The sequence below is a fragment of the Esox lucius genome, chromosome 17, assembly GCF_011004845.1.
Source record: "Esox lucius isolate fEsoLuc1 chromosome 17, fEsoLuc1.pri, whole genome shotgun sequence".
NCBI classification, from domain to species: Eukaryota; Metazoa; Chordata; class Actinopteri; order Esociformes; family Esocidae; genus Esox; species Esox lucius.
In genome coordinates, this window is record NC_047585.1 from 39980007 (window position 1) to 40001609 (window position 21603).

General features: G+C 45.6%; 1 protein-coding gene across 15 annotated transcripts in view; it reads left to right on the plus strand.

Moving 5' to 3' along the window:
* LOC105024778 (histone deacetylase 7) overlaps positions 1 to 21603 on the plus strand; it is a 61034-nt gene that overhangs the window by 19010 nt on the left and 20421 nt on the right. For 13 of the 15 annotated variants that reach the window (XM_013138111.4, XM_013138113.4, XM_020055329.3 and 10 more), the window contains 12 exons: positions 11775 to 11965; positions 12252 to 12345; positions 13491 to 13611; positions 13864 to 13970; positions 14748 to 14870; positions 15362 to 15609; positions 15724 to 15946; positions 16565 to 16764; positions 17241 to 17453; positions 17805 to 18045; positions 18705 to 18838; positions 21447 to 21567. In XM_013138111.4, coding sequence (XP_012993565.3) covers positions 11775 to 11965; positions 12252 to 12345; positions 13491 to 13611; positions 13864 to 13970; positions 14748 to 14870; positions 15362 to 15609; positions 15724 to 15946; positions 16565 to 16764; positions 17241 to 17453; positions 17805 to 18045; positions 18705 to 18838; positions 21447 to 21567 — 2016 coding nt within the window. The remainder of the gene's footprint in view (positions 1 to 11774; positions 11966 to 12251; positions 12346 to 13490; positions 13612 to 13863; positions 13971 to 14747; positions 14871 to 15361; positions 15610 to 15723; positions 15947 to 16564; positions 16765 to 17240; positions 17454 to 17804; positions 18046 to 18704; positions 18839 to 21446; positions 21568 to 21603) is intronic. The other 2 variants (XM_013138112.4, XM_013138120.4) reach the window with 2 other exon arrangements.

The window sequence follows — 21603 nt, forward strand, 5'->3', positions numbered from 1 at the left end:
CACTATTAATACCTTGGCAAGGACAGGCACACTTTACACTTGCACATAAACACACAGGAAGAAAGAGAGTGGATTCTCCAGTTTCTCCGAAGCGTAGGGACAGAATGTCTTCGACAGCTGTTGAGAAATGGAGGGAGGGAGGGAGGGATGAAGTGGCGTCGAGGAGGAGGCGGAGGAGATGGGGGGGGGGGTGGATGTAGGAGGGGGACCAGTGTAGGTAGACGGTTGGCTTAACAAAAAAAGGCAGCCATCCTTTGTCGACATGACAATGTTTCAGTGCATGTAATTGAGTCGAGCCGGTTCACTTGTGGGGTTTTGTACAGTAATGGACACTCAACCACCATCACTGGCTCCTCCGACATGCCAGTGGGAAAGTGGACGCTGACACGCGGATCTTGATTCATGACCGTACTGCCTGGTCCTGTCTGCATAATTACCTTCTTATTTCTGCCATCCGAACCAATGTCCCAAAGTCTTAAAGAGGCCGGTTGTTCAATATTTCCGGTTTAGCATGTGAAAGCCCCTGTCGATGAGATTTCAGGTGATTTTTTTTTTCATTTGTAATATACTCTCTACTATGCTACTTTCTTTCCAGGTTCACTAAGAATAAACATACTGTAACACTAAACCGCACACACACAAACACAGAAACACACACAAACGAACACAGAAACACACACATACGAACACAAACGAACACACAAACACCCACATACATACACAAACGAACACACACAGGCACAAAAAAACACACACAACCACACACAAACGAACAGCTTAACACTAGAAAAAGCCAGTGAAGCCATTTGACCAAAATAGCAGCGTCTACTTGCCTAAATGAACCAGAAGGATGTTAGACTAACTTTAGCAACAGGATGTTACTGTTTCTGTGTCTGTGTGTGTGTGGTTGTGTGTGTGTGTGTGGCTGTGTGTGTGTTTATGTGTGTGTGTGTGTGTGTGTGAGTGTTTATGTGTGTTTGCGCATGCATGCGTGTGTGCATTTGTGGTGTACGTGTGTGGTTTAGTGTGTGTATGTCTGGGTGTGTGTGTGTGTGTTTGCAGCTCTGAAACAGGGTAACTCTGGTTGTGAAAGCATAGATGTCAACAGAGAACCGAAGTTGTTTCTCATGTCTATTTTTAGCAACTGTCACTCAGATCAACAGAGAAGTTCATGTCTTCGTTGTTTTCTCTCTGCTTCTGAGACATAATTAAAAATGGAAGATGCAATGTTATCAGCAGAGTTTGCCGTGCTTCAGCCGTGCAGTGCAACAACCACTGTGGCTTTTATCGTAACAATTTTAGATTGAGCGTTTATTCTTGTGAAGGAAACCGCGTTTGCTAGAAGAGAAGAGGGTTCAGCTAACCAATGTGTCTTGGTGGGCACAAATGAATTATTTGACTGAATTTCTCAGAATAGAGGTAATGATTTAGAATCAGTTTAGTGATCTAAACCCAAAGTAAGACAATGGGAGGACCTTATATTGTGTATGAATCAGTTTAGTATTCTAAACTGTAGTTAAGACAATGGGGGACCTGATACTAATCTAGAATCAGTTTAGTCTTCTAAACCAAAAGTAAGACAATTGGGGCACCAGATGCCACTGGGGGTCAACAAGCTGTATAGGCCTGGTTCCTCATGTCAGAGACTGAACACACTTTTAATAGTATCATAGTACTGTGCATGGTGTCATAACACTCTTTATGGTGTCATAACACTTTATGGTGTCATAGCACTGTTTATGGTATCATAACACTTTATCGTATCATAGTACTGTTTATGTTGTCATAATGCTGTTTATGGTGTCATAACACTTTGTATGGTGTCATAACACTTTGTATGGTGTCATAACACTTTGTATGGTGTCATAACACTTTGTATGGTGTCATATCATTGTGTATGGTGTCATAACACTTTTTATGGTAGCATAGTTATGTATATGATGTTATAACACTGTGTATGGAATTATGGTAATGTATATGGTATCATAACACTTCATGGTATCATAGTACTGTGTATGGTGTCATAACACTTTTTACTGTATCGTAGTACTGTGTTGTATCATTACACTTCTATGGTGTCATAGTATTCTTTTGGGTATCATAAAACTGTATAGGGTCAAAAGTTTGCATACCCTTGAAGAATTGGTAATATATGTACCATTTGTAAAGAAAAAATGGCGAAACACTTTAATTTCTTATGGGATTCACATTCAACTGTAGGTAATAACAGAATGGCACAATCATAAAACAAAACATACAAGAAAAAAATGAACTGACCCCTGCTCAAAGGTCTGCACACCCTTATTTCTTAATACTGTGTATTGCCCCCTTTAGCATAATTGACAGCGTGCAGTCTTTTGTAATAGTTCTCTATGAGGCCCCGAATTCTGCCCATTTGTCTTGGCAAAATGCCTCCAGGTCATGCAAAGTCTTTGGTTGTCTTGTATGAACAGCACATTTGAGATCTCCCCAGAGTGGCTCGGTGATATTAAGGTCAGGAGACTGTGATGGCCACTCCAGATCCTTCACCTTTTTCTGCTGTAACCACTGGAGGGTCAACTTGGCCTTTTACTTAAGGTCATTGTCGTGCTGGAAAGTCCAAGAACGTCCCATGTTTTCTGATAACATGCAGGATTCATTTTGCCATCACTTTTCACAAGATTCCCCGTGCCTTTAGAGCTCATACCCCCCCCCCCCCCCCCCAAAACATCAGTGAGCCACCACCATGCTTCACAGATGGTATTCTGTTCACTATAGGCCTTGTTGACCCCTCTCAAAATATAGCACTTATGGTTGTGACCATAAAGCTCTATTTTGTTCTCGTCACTCCAAATTACAGTGTGCCAGAAGCTGTGAGGCGTGTCAAGGTGTTATCGTGCATTTTGTAACTTGGCTTTTTTGTGGCATTGGTGCAGTAAAGGCTTCTTTCTGGCAACTCAACCATGCAGCTCATTTTGTTCAAAGTATCGTTGTATTGTGCTCCTTGAAACAACCACACCATCTTTTTTTACCTGTGGTTTTTTTTTGTATCCCTAACAATTCTTCTGGCAGTTTTGGCTGAAATCTTTCTTGGTCTACCTGACCTTGGCTTGGTATCAAGAGATCCTCTCATTTTCCACTTCTTAATTATTGAACAGTACTGACTGACATTTGCAAGGCTTTGGATATCATTTTAGATCATTTTCCATCTTTATAAAGTTCCATTACCTTGTTACGCAGGTCTTAAGGCAGTTATTTTCTGCTCCGCATGGCTCAGTATCTAGCCTGCTCAGTGCATCCACGTGAGCGCTAACAAACTCATCGACTATTTATACACAGACACTCATTGCAGTTTAAAAGAACACAGGTGTGGGAAATTCACCTTCAATTGCTCTTTTCACCTGTATGTGTCACCTTGTGTGTCTGTAACAAGGCCAAACATTCAAAGGTATGTGTGCTCAGGGCCATTTGGGTGATTTCTGTTATCATTATGATTTAAAAAGGAGCCAAACAACTATGTGTTAATAAAAGTACTATGCATCATATGATCACCTTCCTTAAATACGTTTTATTTTTTTTATTTTTTGCATGATCATTCATATGTTTAAAATCGCTTCCAAAATTCAATATTTTATGAGCACAGCTGTGTTTTTGTAGATTACTTAAATACCTGCACTGATTTTGTTTAAATTCTTAATGCTTCTTCAATGTTAGTTTGAGTTAACTCTGCAACTGATAGCGAAGACGTCTGCTTCAAGTTAGCGAGTGGCACCACGATATATTGTCCTACATATACAACAGCATGGTTATTAAAGGTTTCGGTTTCAATGGCGGTGCATGCAAACAAACGTAATATAGGAGAAAATATACCTGAAGGGTGGAAAAAATCGGCCTAACCAGCAACAACACAAACATAGCAAACGCCACTGCATTAAATGAGCAGTAAAACGAAAAGTTCGACACAGGCTGCTCCTTCAAATTGGTAAGATGTTTTTATTCAGTTTCAGAGCACATCATGTAGGCTATGATCTCTATTTTTAAGTGAGATTATCTACACTGTTTACACCTGAGTTTCTGTAATTCCAATATTTGTCAAAGAAATCGCAATTCAGTATTTTATCCAAATCATGCAGCCCTATTATGTATGGTATCATAACTCTTTATGGTAGCATAGTACTTTGTATGGTGTCATAATGCTGTTTATGGGGTCATAACACTGTGCATGGTGTCATAACACTGTGCATGATGTCATAGTACTGTGCATGATGTCATAGTACTGTGTATGATTGCATCACACTTACATCGTACAGTTTATAACTTCCAGGCATTGAGACAGTGAACAGAATTACATGATACTCAGATAGGTACATATCCTACATGTTTCAATTTGTTTCAATATGGGTATAGTCTCCATTGGCTATTTTTGGCTATGGTTTCCTATTCTTACTTCTTTTAATGTGAGTTGTGAGTCAAATGTGTGACCTTCTCTTTAGAGCCATGTTGAAAGAGAGGCTCTTTAAGTCACATCCAGGCAATGTAATTTAGGACACTCTATACATGCTTCAATATCTTGTTGGCAACTGCTGTCATCAAACCTTAATTCACAGTTTAGGATCTTGAAACATGCATTCCATGCAGGATTCTGAGACCGGGATACATAGAAATAAAATGGGCCTATTGTCATGCAGCCATTACCTTGTTTTACGTATATTTGTTTTGCAAATAACTTTTTTCGAGGGACAGGCAGGGATGTGAATATTTACCACCTCCTGCTGGGATTCATTAAGACAACACCTTAGCAGTGTTTAGTGTCTTCATTGACCACGTTCATCTGGTACCCACATACTCTACTTCTAATTCCTGCCATCTGGTGCCCACATACACTACTTCTAATTCCTGCCGTCTGGTGCCCACATACACTACTTCTAATTCCTGCCGTCTGGTGCCCACATACACTACTTCTAATTCCTGCCGTCTGGTGCCCACATACACTACTTCTAATTTCTGCCATCTGGTGCCCACATACTCTACTTCTAATTCCTGCCATCTGGTGCCCACATACACTACTTCTAATTCCTGCCGTCTGGTGCCCACATACACTACTTCTAATTTCTGCCATCTGGTGCCCACATACTCTACTTCTAATTCCTGCCATCTGGTGCCCACATACACTACTTCTAATTCCTGCCGTCTGGTGCCCACATACACTACTTCTAATTCCTGCCGTCTGGTGCCCACATACACTACTTCTAATTCCTGCCATCTGGTGCCCACATACACTACTTCTAATTCCTGCCGTCTGGTGCCCACATACACTACTTCTAATTCCTGCCGTCTGGTGCCCACATACACTACTTCTAATTCCTGCCATCTGGTGCCCACATACACTACTTCTAATTCCTGCCGTCTGGTGCCCACATACACTACTTCCTGCCATCTGGTGCCCACATACACTACTTCTTATTCCTGCCAGGGGAGTCACCACACCAGGGCACTTGTTGTCGCTTTTCATACTGTGCCCAAGACCCGTAATCTGACCGTGGGAAAAAGGCCTACTGTGTAAATACTGCATTGTGTGTTTGATTGAATTGAGCCCGTGGTGGTGTTTCTGAGGGACAGCTCTGCCACGGTTGTATGGTGAGGACACAGCCGTGGGTGATTGTTTGTTATTCACTAGAGACTTCCTAATCGTTTCCTACAGAGGCATAATTCAGTGCGGCTCGCCGCTTGTCTGCTGTGTGTGTGTGTGTGTGTGTGCGCACGCATGCGTGCGTGTGTGTGTGTCTGACCCACATCATTTCCTCTAAAAACACACACTCTTCTGGTAATTCATGCTGTTCTGCACTTTCTGGGTATTTCCCGTGGTGGCTGTTTTTGTTTTCAGGCCTGAAGGGAAATGACATTGTTAATAGAACGATCAATACTGAACTTTCTCTGCAGATCTTACGTAGCTACTGTATATGATACCATGGTCTGTATCTTCAGATGTCCTTAGGGTTCTCAATATGAGATTGAAAACAAGAGTTAACCACATTTTAAATGCTTTATTTGCCCCAAGAAACTACATTATATAAAAAATTGTTGTCTGGGGTTCAAATCCAACCTATTGCGCTTTTAGCGTATTTGGTAAACTACGTATATCTTGCGTATTTGGTACACTGTATATCTAGAGTGTTTAGTACAATGTGTATATCTAGCGTATTTGGTACACTGCATATATACACTCACCTAAAGGATTATTAGGAACACCATACTAATACTGTGTTTGACCCCCTTTCGCCTTCAGAACTGCCTTAATTCTACGTGGCATTGATTCAACAAGGTGCTGAAAGCATTCTTTAGAAATGTTGGCCCAAATTGATAGGATAGCATCTTGCAGTTGATGGAGATTTGTGGGATGCACATCCAGGGCACGAAGCTCCCGTTCCACCACATCCCAAAGATGCTCTATTGGGTTGAGATCTGGTGACTGTGGGGGCCATTTCAGTACAGTGAACTCATTGTCATGTTCAAGAAACCAATTTGAAATGATTCGAGCTTTGTGACATGGTGCATTATCCTGCTGGAAGTAGCCATCAGAGGATGGGTACATGGTGGTCATAAAGGGATGGACTTGGTCAGAAACAATGCTCAGGTAGGCCGTGGCATTTAAACGATGCCCAATTGGCACTAAGGGGCCTAAAGTGTGCCAAGAAAACATCCCCCACACCATTCCACCACCACCACCAGCCTGCACAGTGGTAACAAGGCATGATGGATCCATGTTCTCATTCTGTTTACGCCAAATTCTGACTCTACCATCTGAATGTCTCAACAGAAATGGAGACTCATCAGACCAGGCAACATTCTTCCAGTCTTCAACTGTCCAATTTTGGTGAGCTCGTGCAAATTGTAGCCTCTTTTTCCTATTTGTAGTGGAGATGAGTGGTACCCGGTGGGGTCTTCTGCTGTTGTAGCCCATCTGCCTCAAGGTTGTGCGTGTTGTGGCTTCACAAATGCTTTGTAACGAGTGGTTATTTCAGTCAAAGTTGCTCTTCTATCAGCTTGAATCAGTCAGCCCATTCTCCTCTGACCTCTAGCATCAACAAGGCATTTTCGCCCACAGGACTGCCGCATACTGGATGTTTTTCCCTTTTCACACCATTCTTTGTAAGCCCTAGAAATGGTTGTGCGTGAAAATCCCAGTAACTGAGCAGATTGTGAAATACTCAGACCGGCCCGTCTGGCACCAACAACCATGCCACGCTCAAATTTGCTTTGAAATTAGTTTGAATAGAAAATATTGTAAAATTAATAGGTGATATAGTCATTGAAGGTTAGAAATAATGATTTTTTTATTGAAAAAATATTTGTTCCTTTCAAATGTTGCTTATTTCCAAGAATCCTCGATTTTTCAGCAATTACAGCCTTGCGTATCTTTGTCTTTCTTGTTGTCAGTTTGTTGAGGTAATCTGAAGAGATTTCACCCCATGCTTCCTGATGCACCTCCCACAAGTTGGATTGGCTTGATGGGCACTTCTTACGTACCATACAGTCAAGCTGCTCCCACAACAGCTCAATAGGGTTGATATCCAGTGACTGTGCTGGCCACTCCATTATAGACAGAATACCAGCTGACTGCTTCTTCCCTAAATAGTTCTTGGAGCTGGGGTTATTGTCCAGTTGTAGGAGGAAAGTGGCTCCAATTAAGTGCTGTCCACAGGGTATGGCATGGTTTTGCAGTGACAGCCTTCCTTCTTCAAGATCCCCTTTACCCTCTTCAAAACTCCCACTTTACCACCACCAAAGCACCTCCAGATCATCACATTGCCTCCACCATGCTTGACAGATGGCAACAAGCACTCCTCCAGCATTTTGTCTGTGTCTGAAAAATGAACAGTTAGACTTGTCAGTCCATAACACTTTTTTCCAGTCTTCCTCTGTCCAATGTCTGTATTCTTTTGCCCCTCTTAAACTTTTATTTTTGTTGGCCTGTCTGAGATATAACTTTCTTTTTGCAAATCTGCTTAGAAGGCCAGCATCCCGGAGTCACCTCTTCACTGTTGAAGTTGTGACTGGTGTTTTGCAGGTACTATTTAATGAAGCTGCCAGTTGAGGACCTGCGAGGTGTCTGTTTCTCTAACTAGATATTCTAAGGTATTGGTCCTCTTGCACAGTTGTGCACCAGGGCCTCCCACTCCTCTTTCTATTCTGGTTAGAGCCAGTTTGCACTGTTCTGTGAAGGGAGTTGTACACAGCGTTGAATGAGATCTTCAGTTTCTTGGTAATTTCTCACATGAAATAGCCTTAATTTGTCAGAATAAGGATAGACTGACAAGTTTCAGAAGCAAGTTCTTTGTTTCTGGCTGTTTTGAGTCTGTAATCAAACTAATTTGTTGTAATCGAACAATTGCTGATGCTCCAGATACTCAACCAGTCTAAAAAGGCAGTTAAACTTTTTTTTAAGTTTAACTCAAAGTGAATGATTAATAACGACAAAAATGTATATTGATTTGGAAATTATATTGGCTTATATTTCAAATGGAAATGTTACCAGAATGCTCTACTGCAGGTTGATATTTTGGAATTGTTTTTAATATCCTTCTTTTGCATGTATATTGACTGATGAATTCCTCATAGCTTCAAAAAGAAAAAGGTATAATAAAGATAGTCATTACGTTTTTTCCCTGTAAGATTCACTTGTGCCTTTGTAGGCCAGTGCCTTCCAGATAGGTCTGTGGAAAACTGGTAAAGTTTCCAGGTTTTGATGAAATCCAAGATAATCTGTATTGTATTCTTTTTGTTGAACTTTGGGGAATTTTAGAGAGTTACTGGAAATGACAAAAATTACCTTCCTGCTACTGGAGGTGTGGCATACCAAGGATGTTAAAAACAATCTTTTAAGATAACAGAACTCCAATCGCGAACCCATTCAACCTAAATTGGTTTGAGTAACGACTACTGAGTAATTTCATGTAACCACCTGTGCTCAGATATTTAAAAACAAACACACCGAATGGAGACAGGACACTTCAGCATGTACCAGTGATCTTTCCTGAAGACTTTCCCAGATGTACTGCAGTCTGGAGATGGGGGCGGTGTGTCATGCATATTTCACCTCCACTAATACATCTGTGGGTGTGTTTTCCCTCACTCCTGTCTGACTAAATGCTCTGGCAGACATCTCTCTTAGTCATTCCTCTCCTCGTATTCCTAAATATTTTGAAGCGGGGCTGATAAGATTACTTGGAAAGGGGGATGTCCAGTCCATGGTCAGCATCTCATCCAGTGACTCTTTTTACATTCAGAGTTCAGTCTCCCCTGCGAATCGCTAAATGGCATAGCCTAACAGTTGGAGCGTAGGGCCAGGAACCGAGAGGTTACTCATTTTAATCCCTGATTTGACACAGTGAGAAGTCTGTTGATGCGCCCTTTTCAGCACTTAACCCAAATCGCTCCGATGTTGCTTGTTGAAAACCGTTGACCCTGGCTGTGACACCACTCTCTCCGGAGCGTGTCTCAGGAATCGAGATTTCACGTTTCCAAATTGTTCATGCATATTAATACTTGTACGTGTGAAACAGGACATAAGTAGGCAAGCGCCGGCCAAACCAATATTACGGGGTCACATGATTCTTGCATCTGCCACGTAAGATACTTCAGTCAGTAACTGCTGTAGTTTATCTATGGGAAATACGGAAGACAAAAAAACAACACAGAGCATCCGTCTATGGTGGCAGTGTTGAGTGATGGCGGTGTTTTCTGATGCAGTGTTATTTCAAATTCCATCACCGTGACTGTTTCTAGAAAGCGAATCCAACTCCGTCCAGTCACAATGGCCTTCCGCGGCGCGGGATATCACAGACACTCTTATAGGAGGGATCAGTGGAAAAGTACAGACGGGCATTGTTTTGTTCCTTCGGGGCAGCGGGTTAGAACAAGGTGGAAATGTACCGCCCTTTCCAAATGCCATCACAAACATTAGTCAGTGATACCTGGGTACTTCTGGCCGAGGGCCTCGTGTCCTTACAATGCTGAACCCAGTTCCACGGCACCGCAATGAGCACAGAAACACTGAAAGTGAAAGTCCTACTTAGCTGCAGTGCCGGCGTGCACACGCTACGTTAACACTTGACACTTTGAAATTACTCCCCTCTTAGCAATGTGTTGTTGTGACCTTGGGAATTTCGGCAACTGTTAGGTTAGTAAATAGTAGATATGTTACTGGTGGTCAGTAGATCGTCTCTAGAGTTTCTGTGAATTCACAGTGACACCGAGTTGTAACCGTTCATGTGTCTGTCATTTGGGACCCATAAATTACCTGTGTATGTAAGTTGAATCCATAGACAAATTTAATATGGCCACTATTACCCCCTCCCCCGTGAGATTTTTAGGAAAACATTTTAACGATTTGTCACGCCAGGTCTTCTATCAATGCATACATGTGCTGTGCTGTACATAGTGGGGCAAACCACACTTGGCCATGCACCAAATGTTATAGACCCATTGGAACTTGGGCTGTTCCTGACCAAAGAACGCCATGTTTTTTTTAACCCTGAAGCCCTTGAGTGACTTGTGACTTAAATTGACTCCAGACACGTCTTCTCCACTCTCCTGAAGGAGATGATTGTGGTGAAGCCATTTTCATGGCCTCCCTACATCTCGCTAAATGTAGTCTTTTTTATTTTATAATATACCCGTAGGGGGGAACAGGAGAATTTTGCAACCCCCTCTTCACCTCCCCCCCCCCTCCTATCCATCCATCCTTCCTCTTTCTTGTTTTTCTTTTCTTTTAGTGGCAACCTGTTTTTGTTCTTCCTCTACCCTCCTGTGGCCAAGTCTGGACTGAATTAATAAAAGATTACGTTTATTCTCCATTGATGATTAGAGTATGACTGTTATTTTATATTGAGGTGCGTATTGCACACAGGTTTACTCTGAATGACCTGATGTCGCGGCTTGATGCTTTCGGTCCAGTGAGACCAATGCCAGGGTTGTGTTCTGAAGTAATCCGGTCCTGAATGACAGAAACCGAGAACCATCCAATGTGGGATATGACTATCAAGTAAAATGTGTGTTTGGATCATTGTATGTTTGTGGATTGGTGTGTGTGTGTTTGTGGTGTGTGTGTGTGTGTGTGTGTTTGTGGTGTGTGTGTGTGTGTGTGTGTGTTTGTGTTATATGTGTGTGTGTGTGTGTGTGTGTGTGTGTTGTGTGTGTGTTTGTGTTGTGTGTGTGTGTTTCTGTTGTGTGTGTGTGTGTGGGGGTGTGTGTATGGATGTGTGTGTGTGTGTGTGTGTTTGTGTTATATGTGTGTGTGTGTGTGTGTGTGTTTGTGTTATATGTGTGTGTGTGTGTGTTTGTGTTGTGTGTGTGTGTGTGTGTGTGTTGTGTGTGTGTGTTTCTGTTGTGTGTGTGTGTGTGTGTGGGGGTGTGTGTGTGTGTGTGTGTGTGTGTGTGTCAGTGAGTCAGAATACTGTTTGAAAACTGTTAGGGACTGTTCCATAGAGTCAGTCATCCCTGTTGAGGACATCACGGGGCCATAGTGGGCATGAAAAGAGTCAGGACAAAAGAACGCGGGCCGCGGGTGGGACATAGATCGAGAAAAGGACCACAGCAGGGGTTTCTATTTTGGGGCTTTCCGGCCCTGTCTGAATCCCCCCCCCACCCACCCCACCCCTCCAGGCTCACCACCTTCTCTGTGATTCAGCTCCGAGTCATGACTTTCTGTACGTCTACCTTAACGAGGAACAAAAGCCCGCTCCTCCTCCCTCGCCTGTCACTAACCAGTCTCCCTGCTTTTCCTCCGACCGTAGTGGATGTGCTACCTCCCGGCCCGACCACGTCAGCCCTCCGTCAGGAGCAGCCCATGGATCTGCGTACCCAGCGGCTGGTACGTCCCGGGCCAGATTCCGCGCTGCTGCCCCGCAACCCGCTCTTCCTGGGGGCCTTCTCGGCTCAGCAGTGCGCCCCGTACTCCCAGCAGCACCTGCCGGCCGACATCCAGGTGAGGGTCCCGGTTACACGGGTCGGTGGCGGTGGGGGATCCCCAAAAAAATTTCAAAACTCTCCACGCCACCGCGGACCATTTTGTCACTGGGGGCTTCGGCTTACTGTTGTTCCTTGAACAAATCCCGGATATAGCCCTCGTCTCAACCGCCTTTTCTGGCAGTCTTACGTTTCTCGTTTTGCCACGAATGAGGCGTAAAGGGAAACGGGGTTTGCGCCCGCGGTCGCAGTAGCGGATCGAGGGCAGCACGTCCAGTTGTGAACTGTGAATGGTCTTGTTTCAGTACCAGTATGACATGGAGCGGATTCGGCGGGAGAAAGAACAGGAGAAGAGGCAGGAGCTGCAGCAGCTGATGCACAAGGATAAGAGCGAGCAGAGTAAGTAACAGTGCCCCCTGGTCCTCTGGGTGACACATTGCACGTAAGAAACATCACTAGGTTTTAGGTTACGATTGGTAATAGTGGCAGAGAAGTACCCGCTCATGACCACCACAGGCTTAGCCAAGGAGGTGGGAGATATGACATGGATTTCTTGCTCTCGTCATGTTCTCTCATCATGTTGTCTCGTCATGTTCTCTCATCGCGTTCTCTCATCGCGTTCTCTCATCGCATTCAAGCTCCTTTCTCAGTCAGCTTGGAAGCTTCCTCACTGAATGGGGAAATAAGGAGAAAAGCCTGGCGCAGAAACCTATGAGGAAGGCTTGCCACCATCTTCAACATTCCCAAATTCATTGGGAGTTGTTGCAGTGAGACCAGGCCGTAGATACAGCTGAATATGACGAAATAGTGGAAGGAGAAAAAAGTGCTAAAAAAAAGAAAGAATGTGACCAAGCAATCTGTCAATCACCAAATTCCACAAGACCTGCTCTTCACACTCCTTGAATAACTCATATTTTACAAGTCAAACAGTGTCTTATAGTTGTCTGACAGTTGTCAAATGGCGACATAGCATTTTCGTTTTAGCTTGCAGGGCTGCGGCCTAGGAAGGTGTGAGTTTGCAGACCACTGAAAAGACAAAGGCTGAAACAGATCTCTTCTAACCACTGCCAGTGAATGCATTTTTCAGCTTGTTTCCAGAATAAAACAGTGCAGACTAAAGCATCTTAGTAGATTTCTTTATATGGTCCTTTTCTCCACTACTCCTTTTTAATAAGGATTTAAAGTCCTGCTGTTTTAATCAAGTCAAATGAAAGTAAAGTCCACCGTAATGTACTAACTCGTGAATTTTCTTTATCACACAATGCAACGTTAAGTTAATTGATCCTTTTCATCCTTGCAGTGACCCTTTCAAACAAAAACAACACAAATAGCCCACACACAGATAAGACTAAAGACGCTTGGGACAAAATTGAACAATTATTTTTCACAGCAACAGGTCTACATGAAGCACATCGGGCCGTGGCTGATGATGAGGGGTATTCAGCGTGCATCCGAATACTGTGTCAATACTGTGGTGTTATCCAGATCACAGCAAGCAGTTCTCGGTTCTTGCCTCTGATTGGTTGACTATGTTTGACGGACAGGTGCCGTGGCCAGTCCCCTGGTGAAACAGAAACTCAGGAGCCAAATCCTGAAAAGGAAGGAGCAAGCTGCCCTGGAGAGATCGGCGCCCATCCTCCCCCACGACACGCCCCGGGGTTACAGGTGAGAGTTAACCCAGCGGAGACTTCTCTGGATGTTTCTGTTATTTATACAAATGTTTCTGTTTTCTAGGTTTACGTGGGTTTTTTGAAATATGCGACCATGAGAGAGAGTTGTGTCCCCTATTTAACTCCCATGGCTTTGGTTAAACTGCCATCTTGTTTTTTGTGTGGTCACCAATATGTATCCATACAGCCCAATTCAATTAATAAAGGAACAATGTCACTGTTGACACTGCCTTTGTTGGTTGCCTAGGGAACTGGTCCCAGATCCTGACATGGGCCTGAAGCCTCACATAGTGACCTCTGACCTACATTGTCCACCGTGTGAACAAGAAAAGGACCGTAGCCTCAGAAGAACAGGTGAAGTGTGTTTACTGAAAGATCATTTCCTGTTGTAATAATATTGTATACAGTATGCAGACAAAGACAAAGACAAAAACACAGCGATCATGAGACTGTAAGAGAAAGACCAAAAGCAGTTGCATAACTAAAACTAAAATGAACCTTTTGTGAGATTCCCAGGCCTGTCTGTCTGACTGTGTGTGTGCAAGACACTCGGACATAGACATGCACAGAGGGCAAACTGTTCATTGGATGGGTTGCAATCGGTGACTCTGTCAGAGAAACGCTCAGTGTCACAGAGAGAGTCTATCCACCTCTGTGGCTGAGTACTACTAAGGAGTGGTCCCTACTGAGTCTACACATGAAGGGCCATTAAAGTCCCATTACTCTGTTTACCTGTGTTACCTGGCAGCACCTTCCGATCACACACCCCTCAGTGTCTGTGAGGAAATGTGACAGCAGAACCGTTCTGTCTGCGTCTTTTGTCTGGGCCCTCCGCCCGCTGATTGATTGTTTAGTCAGGCTTATTGTGCCTGTTGCCAAAGTAAACACGGTGCTGTTGATGTCACTAGCAACCACTCTTTTGTTGTGCTCTGTTCAGCTACAAGGGGTTCTGTTGTGTAAAAGGCATCGGTTTATAATGGCAGTGTACCTTGTGGATTTGTAGCCATTTCTTTTGACCTTGCTGTAGTTCTGTGAAGTGACTGTTTTGCCATGCTGTGTGCGTGTGTGTGTGTGTGTTTGTCTGCTTGTGTGTGTGTTTTGTTTGTGCATGTGTTTGGCATGTGTGTTCAGCCTCTGAGCCAATTCTAAAGGTGAGGAATAAGCTGAAGAAGCACCTCAACTGCCGGCAGAACCCTCTCCAGCGCAAGACCAGCGCACCCCCCACCGTCAAGCACAGGCCGCCGGACACTTTGGGTAACGTAGTCCCTCCAGCTTTGTGTCCACTTTCTATTAGTGATTTATCTTGAGGTACATCGTGTCAGGATTACTCCCAGGAGAATAGAACACGTAGAATAACCCCCGCCGCTTAAGTCAGTGTTAGTGGAAACACGTCCCAGATGGGTTACTGCAGCCCACCAGCATGGCGGTTCTGCTCCTGTCAGCTACCAACCAGAGGAGGCTGGTGCAGCGGGCGTGTGAAGGCCTGGTCCGATGAATCACGGTTCCGTTGGCTTCATGCTGCAGGCAGAGTCTGGATCTGTTGCACAGGTTCTGAGTCCACCAACCGTCCTGCCTGGTGCCAAAGGAACCGCTGTCTTCAACGTCAAAATCAGCTGGCAGCTTTAAAAAAAAAAATATATATATATATATTTAAATGAGGTTGTCTTGTTAATAAAAGGGACTGAGGTCAGAATTGTAATTGTTGTTAATGGTCAGCCTGTCTGCCCCTCCCATCCGTCCTCCAGACTCCTCCCCCAGCAGCAGTAGCACCCCCGTGTCCGGCTGCAGCTCGCCCAACGACAGCCTCCTCTCAGACAGCCCTCTCGGCACCGGACTAGCCCACGAGGTGAGACCTGCCGCGCCCCTCCCTCCTCCCTGTGGGAATGCTGCTGAAGTGTTCCACCAGGCTGGTGTAGCTTTACCGACACCGATGTGGCACGTCGCCTTATACTATGGCAATAAAACTCAGATGGCGAAGTTTGATACACCTTCGGTTAGTTATTGGGAACCTTCTCAGCTCCTATGTTACCAGTGGTCCATTCGCGTGGTGAGTTTGGCAGCTGCGTCTGACTTGTTTTTCCTCTCCACCTCGTTCGCTCGCTCTCAGCGGTCGCTGGCCCACTTCACCGTGCCGTGCTCCACTGGCCGGCCCACCATCAGCGCCGGGCTACCCAACCAGGGTGACGCGGAGCCGGGAAGCCACCAGAGGGTAGCCAGGGTCATGCCTCAGGTCTACCTTCCCATGGAGACCCGCAGCCCGGGGCACCAGCGCCTCCAGCCTCTGATCATTCTGGAACCGTCAGGGCTACTGCATACACAGCTGGTGTCCGGTGAGAAGCATGCGCACGCGCACACACACACACACACACACACACACACTCACACTCACACACCTGTAGTCATTCCAAGCTGTGGCTCACACAGCTATTTAAACTCATTCACAGAGCAACACTGCCCTCTATGGGCTATTGACAAAATTCTACTTACTGGATCCACTTATCCCACTGGTTTGGAGACCATTCACTAGATAATGAGCAGTTCTATAATGTTTCTGGCAGTAGGGTGGAACAATTCACAGAACTTTTGATAAATTGTCCCTGTTGGAAGATTCCCAGAATTGGAAGGGAGTAAGCTGGAGCTTACTACAAACATCATTTCTGGAAAACCAAGGAATGTATTGAAAGTTCTTGGAACTTTGAAACCCAATCGGGGTGTGTCTAGATAAACCTAGCTAATCAAAACATTCCCCCGACTCAGGCTGTTTCCTCTACATACATGATGATACTGAGTTCTCCACCTCTGCCTCGTCTTTTCACACATTCTCCCTCCTTTGTCCTCTATTTCCATCTGACTCCTTCTCTCGCTCACCCCCCCCCCCACCCCCCCCACCCCCCCCCCCTCTGGTCACTGCGTGCCTCTCTCGTACACCCCATCTCTTGTGGCTCCAGTGCGAGGCCTGAGCCCAGGCCCCATCCAGTACCCCTCCTCTAGGCTGGAAGGGCTGGGCCCCCTGGGTCCCCACAGGCCTCTGGTTCGTGCCCGCTCCGAGCCGCCCCTGCCTTCTCAACACCACCAGCACCAACTGCTGCAGCAGTACCAAAACGCCCTGCTGCTGGAGAGACTCAAGCAGAACACACTCCTGGGCAAGGTGAGACGTCTGGGTTGGACACACACACACACACTGCTAGGGGACTACTTAACATGCACACATGCACACACACACACACACCCACACACATGCACACACACACACACACACACACACACACACTGCTAGGGGACTACTTAACATGCACACATGCACACACACACACACACCCACACACATGCACACACACACACACACACACACACACACACACTGCTAGGGGACTACTTAACATGCACACGTGTACGCACTCACACACACACACACACACACACACACACACACTGCTAGGGGACTACTTAACATGCACACACACACACACACACACTGCTAGGGGACTACTTAACATGCACACGTGTACGCACTCACATGCACGGCAAGCTGTCTTGCTCAAGGACAGGACAACAGGTTCACAGCATGTTAAGCCTGAATACGAGTTTGGGCGTGGTGACCTTTGACCCCGTGTCCGTCCTCAGCTCATGTCCAAGTCAGACGAGAAGCCGGTTCACACACAGACCTCGTCGGTGGACATGGCGTCAGTGGAGAGCGGGTTGGGGGAGGGAGACGGCTACTGCAGGAGAAAGCCGAGTGGGGTCAGCAGCGCTGAGTCCCTCTGGGAGACTGAGTCCACGTCCTCACCAGAAAGCCAAGCGGAACACGCCAGGAAATACACACCTCCCATGAATCAGGTACACACACACACACACACACACACACTAAGAACTACCTTGGATATACATGCGTCATTTAATTGGTCCCACTCCCTACAATAGCATCAGTCCAGAGTACCTGATTGGCTCACCACTAGAGGGCACCATAGCATCGCAGCTCTGCCCCTGTTTTGGTTCAGTGTCTTCACCACTGTCACCTTGTTAGGGCTGTTCATGTCCTTGCTACGGTAACGGTCACATGGATGTTGACTAGCAGACGAAGAAGTTAAAACCCTGGTCATCATCTCTATTCTCACCTCTGTGTCTCTGGTCCTCCTTCCCCCACCTCCCTCTCTTCGTGGTCTCCTTCTTCCCCTGTCGCTCGTCCAGCCCCACTGTTGGGATAAACCCAGGCACATCCAGGTCCTCTCGGAGAGACGCAGACAGGCCCCCCACCTGGACTCCCTGGGCGTGCCCGTGGTCCTGTTTCCGGCCCACCGACCCCTTGGCCGCGCCCAGTCGTCCCCCGCCGCCACCTCCCTCCCCCCTCACCCCCAACCCCCCGTGGACACCCCTGTGTCTCAGGCCGGCCCGGGGCTGGAGTCCCCCGCCAGGCTGCGCTTCACCACAGGTGAGGAACACGGCGCTTATATCCAGTTTCTCTAGAGACGGCGCCCTGATATAGCTGCGTGCTGAGGTTGAGCCAGCAAGTCTACATGCTATCCTGATGCAGCGAAAAACTATCGAAGACCTCCAAAAAACTGATTGGTCACGTCCTTTTGGAGTCCAGAACCATTGTAAATGTTTTACGCAGAAATCACTTTTTTTTTTTTCTTCTGTATTTCCATCCACTTATCTATCAGTTTGTCTGACAGGCTGGTTTGCTGTTTGTCTGTCTGGCAAGCTGGTTTGCTGTTTGTCTGTCTGTGAGGCTGGTTTGCGGTATCTGTTGGGCAAGCTGGTTTGCTGTTTTTCTTTCTGTCAGGCTAGTTTGCTGTTTGTCTGTCGGGCAGGCTGGTTTTCTGTTTGTCTGTCTGGCAGGCTGGTTTGCGGTATCTGTCGGGCAAGCTGGTTTGCTGTATTTCTCTCTGTCAGGCTGGTTTGCTGTTTGTCTGTCAGGCAGGCTGGTTTTCTGTTTGTCTGTCTGGCAGGCTGGTTTGCTGTTTGTCTGTCAGAATGTGTGGGGTAACTGGCTGGTTGGATAACTGACTATCTAATCTTTAAACCACAATGTGTGTGTGTGTGCGCGCGTGTTTGTGTGTGTGTTTGTGATTGTGCTCGTGTGTCTAGGCCTGGTGTATGACTCTCAGATGCTGAAACACCAGTGCACCTGTGGTGACAACAGTCGACACGCCGAGCATGCTGGGAGAATCCAAAGCATCTGGTCTAGACTGCAGGAGAGAGGCCTCCGGAATCAGTGTGAAGTATGACATACAGTAGTGTGTGTGTGTGTGTTTCTGTATAGTATTACATTTTGCTTCACAAGGGTTTCTCAACCTCCGGTCTGTGGTCCGGAGAAATCAGCAGGTCAAAGAAATCGGCTGTAATTGGTTTAGATCCTGAAAGGCCGACAGGTGTAAGAGGCATACTGTACACTGACACTTAGTGAATGCCACAGCGCAGCTTAGTTCAAAGACAACGTGCCACCTATGGGGAACACTGACACCACCTGCTGTTCCACCCAGGAATTACAGCCTCCTCCTCCTACTGTGACGGGGTGTCTATTGGTGTGTGTGATTGTGAGGTTCTGTATTTGTCCTCATCACATTTATTAGTGTGTGATTGTGGGTAATTATGTATTATTTATAAAATATTTATATATACACATTATGGCCAACTGTGGACACCCCGACTAATTATTGAGTGCAGGTGTTTCAGTCACACCCATTGCTCACAGGTGATGAAATGTCCATAGACAAACACTGGCAGTACAACGGGTCACGCTGAAGAGCTCCGTGACTTTAAACGTGGCTCTGTAATAGGATGCCACCTTTGCCACAAGTCAGTTCTGACAGTTCTGCCCTACTGGATCTGCCCCAGTCGATTGTAAGTGATAATAATTGTGTAGTGTATAATTCTGCAGTGAAAGTGTCTAGGAACAAGAACAGCCCAGCCACGAAGTGATAGACCACGCAAACTCACTGAGTGCGTTCAGTGAGTGCTGAAGTGCATTAATATCAGTTATCTCCTGTCGCATCACTCACCATAGAGTTCCAAACTGCCTCTGGAAGCAACTTCAGCACAATAACTTTGTGTCGGGAGCTTCACGAACTGAGTTTCCATGGCCGAGCAGCTGTACGCAAGCCTCACATCAACATGCGTAAAGCCAAGCGTTGGCTGCAGTGGTGTAAAACACACCGCCACTGGAACAGTGGAAATGTGTTCTCTTGAGTGATGAGTCACACTTCTCTATCTGGCAGTCTGATGGACAAATCTGGGTGTGGCGGATGCCAGGAGTACACTACCTATAGAATGCATACTGTAAATTTTGGTGGAGGAGGGATGATGGTCTGGGGCTGTATTTCAGAGTTTGGACTAGGTCATCGTAATTCAACAGGATAAAAAGAAAATTTCCGACAATTGGGTGCTTCCAACTTCGTGGCAACTGTTTGGGGAATGCCCTTTCCTGTTCCAGCATGACTATGCCCCTGTGCACATAGCGGGGTCCATAAAGACATAGTTTGACAAGGTTGGTGTGGAAAAGCTCAAGTGGCCTGCACACAGCCCTGACCTCAACCCCATTGAACAGTGCCTGACCTCACAAATGCTCTTTTGGCGTAATGGGCACACATTTCCACAGAGACACTCCTTTACCAGAAGAGTTGTGCCTGATATAACTGCAATGTGGGGGCCAACTCCATATTAATTCCCATGGTTTTGGAATTGGATGTCCAACAAGCTCATATACAGTGGGGAGAACAAGTATTTGATTACAGGTTACAGACCATTTTGCAGGTTTTCCTACTTACAAAGCATGTAGAGGTCTGTAATTTTTATCATAGGTACACTTCAACTGTGAGAGACGGAATCTAAAACAAAAATCCAGAAAATCACATTGATTGATTTTTAAATAATGAATTTGCATTTTATTGCATGGCATAAGTATTTGATCACCTACCAATCAGTAAGAATTCCGGCTCTTACAGAACAGGAGCGCTTCTTAAAGTTTTTCTTAAGAAGAGAATGAGTACAACCCCAAGAACACCATCCCAACCGTGAAGCATGGAGGTGGAAACATCATTCTTTGGGGATGCTTTTCTGCAAAGGGGACAGGATGACTGCACCGTATTGAGGGGAGGATGGATGGGGCCATCTTTCATGAGATCTTGGCCAACAACCTCCTTCCTTCAGTAAGAGCATTAAAGATGGGTCATGGCTGGGTCTTCCAGCATGACAACGACCTGAATACACCCAGCCAGGGCAACTAAGGAGTGGCTCTGTAAGAAGCATCTCAAGGTCCTGGAGTGGCCTAGTCTCCAGACCTGAACCCAATAGAAAATCTTTGGAGGGAGTTGAAAGTCTGTATTGCCCAGCGACAGCCCTGAAACCTGAAGGATCTGGGGAAGGTCATATTAAGTTCTGCTTTTCTGATGTATCAAATACTTATGTCATGCAATAAAATGCTAATTAATTACTTAAAAATATTGTCATTTTCTGGATATTTGTTTTAGATTCCATCACTCACAGTTGAATAGTACCTATGATAAAAAAATATTACAGACTCCTACATGCTTTGTAAGTGGGAAAACCTGCAAAATCGGCACTGTAGGTGTGATGGTCAGGTGTCCACATACTTTTGGTCATAATGTATATATATATCATGAGCCCCCATTTATCAGAAAACTAGTCAGTATCTGGTGTGACCACGCAGTGCAACGCATCTCCTTCGCATAGAGTTGATCAGGTTGTTGATTGTGGCCTGTGGAATGTTGGTCCACTCCTCTTCAATGGCTGTGCGGAGTAGCTGGGTATTGGCATGTATACATGTATGTATGTATGTGTTTCTTTATTATTGTGTTTGTGTCTCTCTAGTGTATCCGTAGCAGGAAGGCTTCTCTGGAGGAGCTTCAGTCGGTTCACTCTGAGAATCATGTCCTGCTCTACGGCACCAACCCATTGAACCGTTTCAAACTGGACCACCGTAAGCTGGCTGGTGCGGCACACACACACACACACACACACCACACAC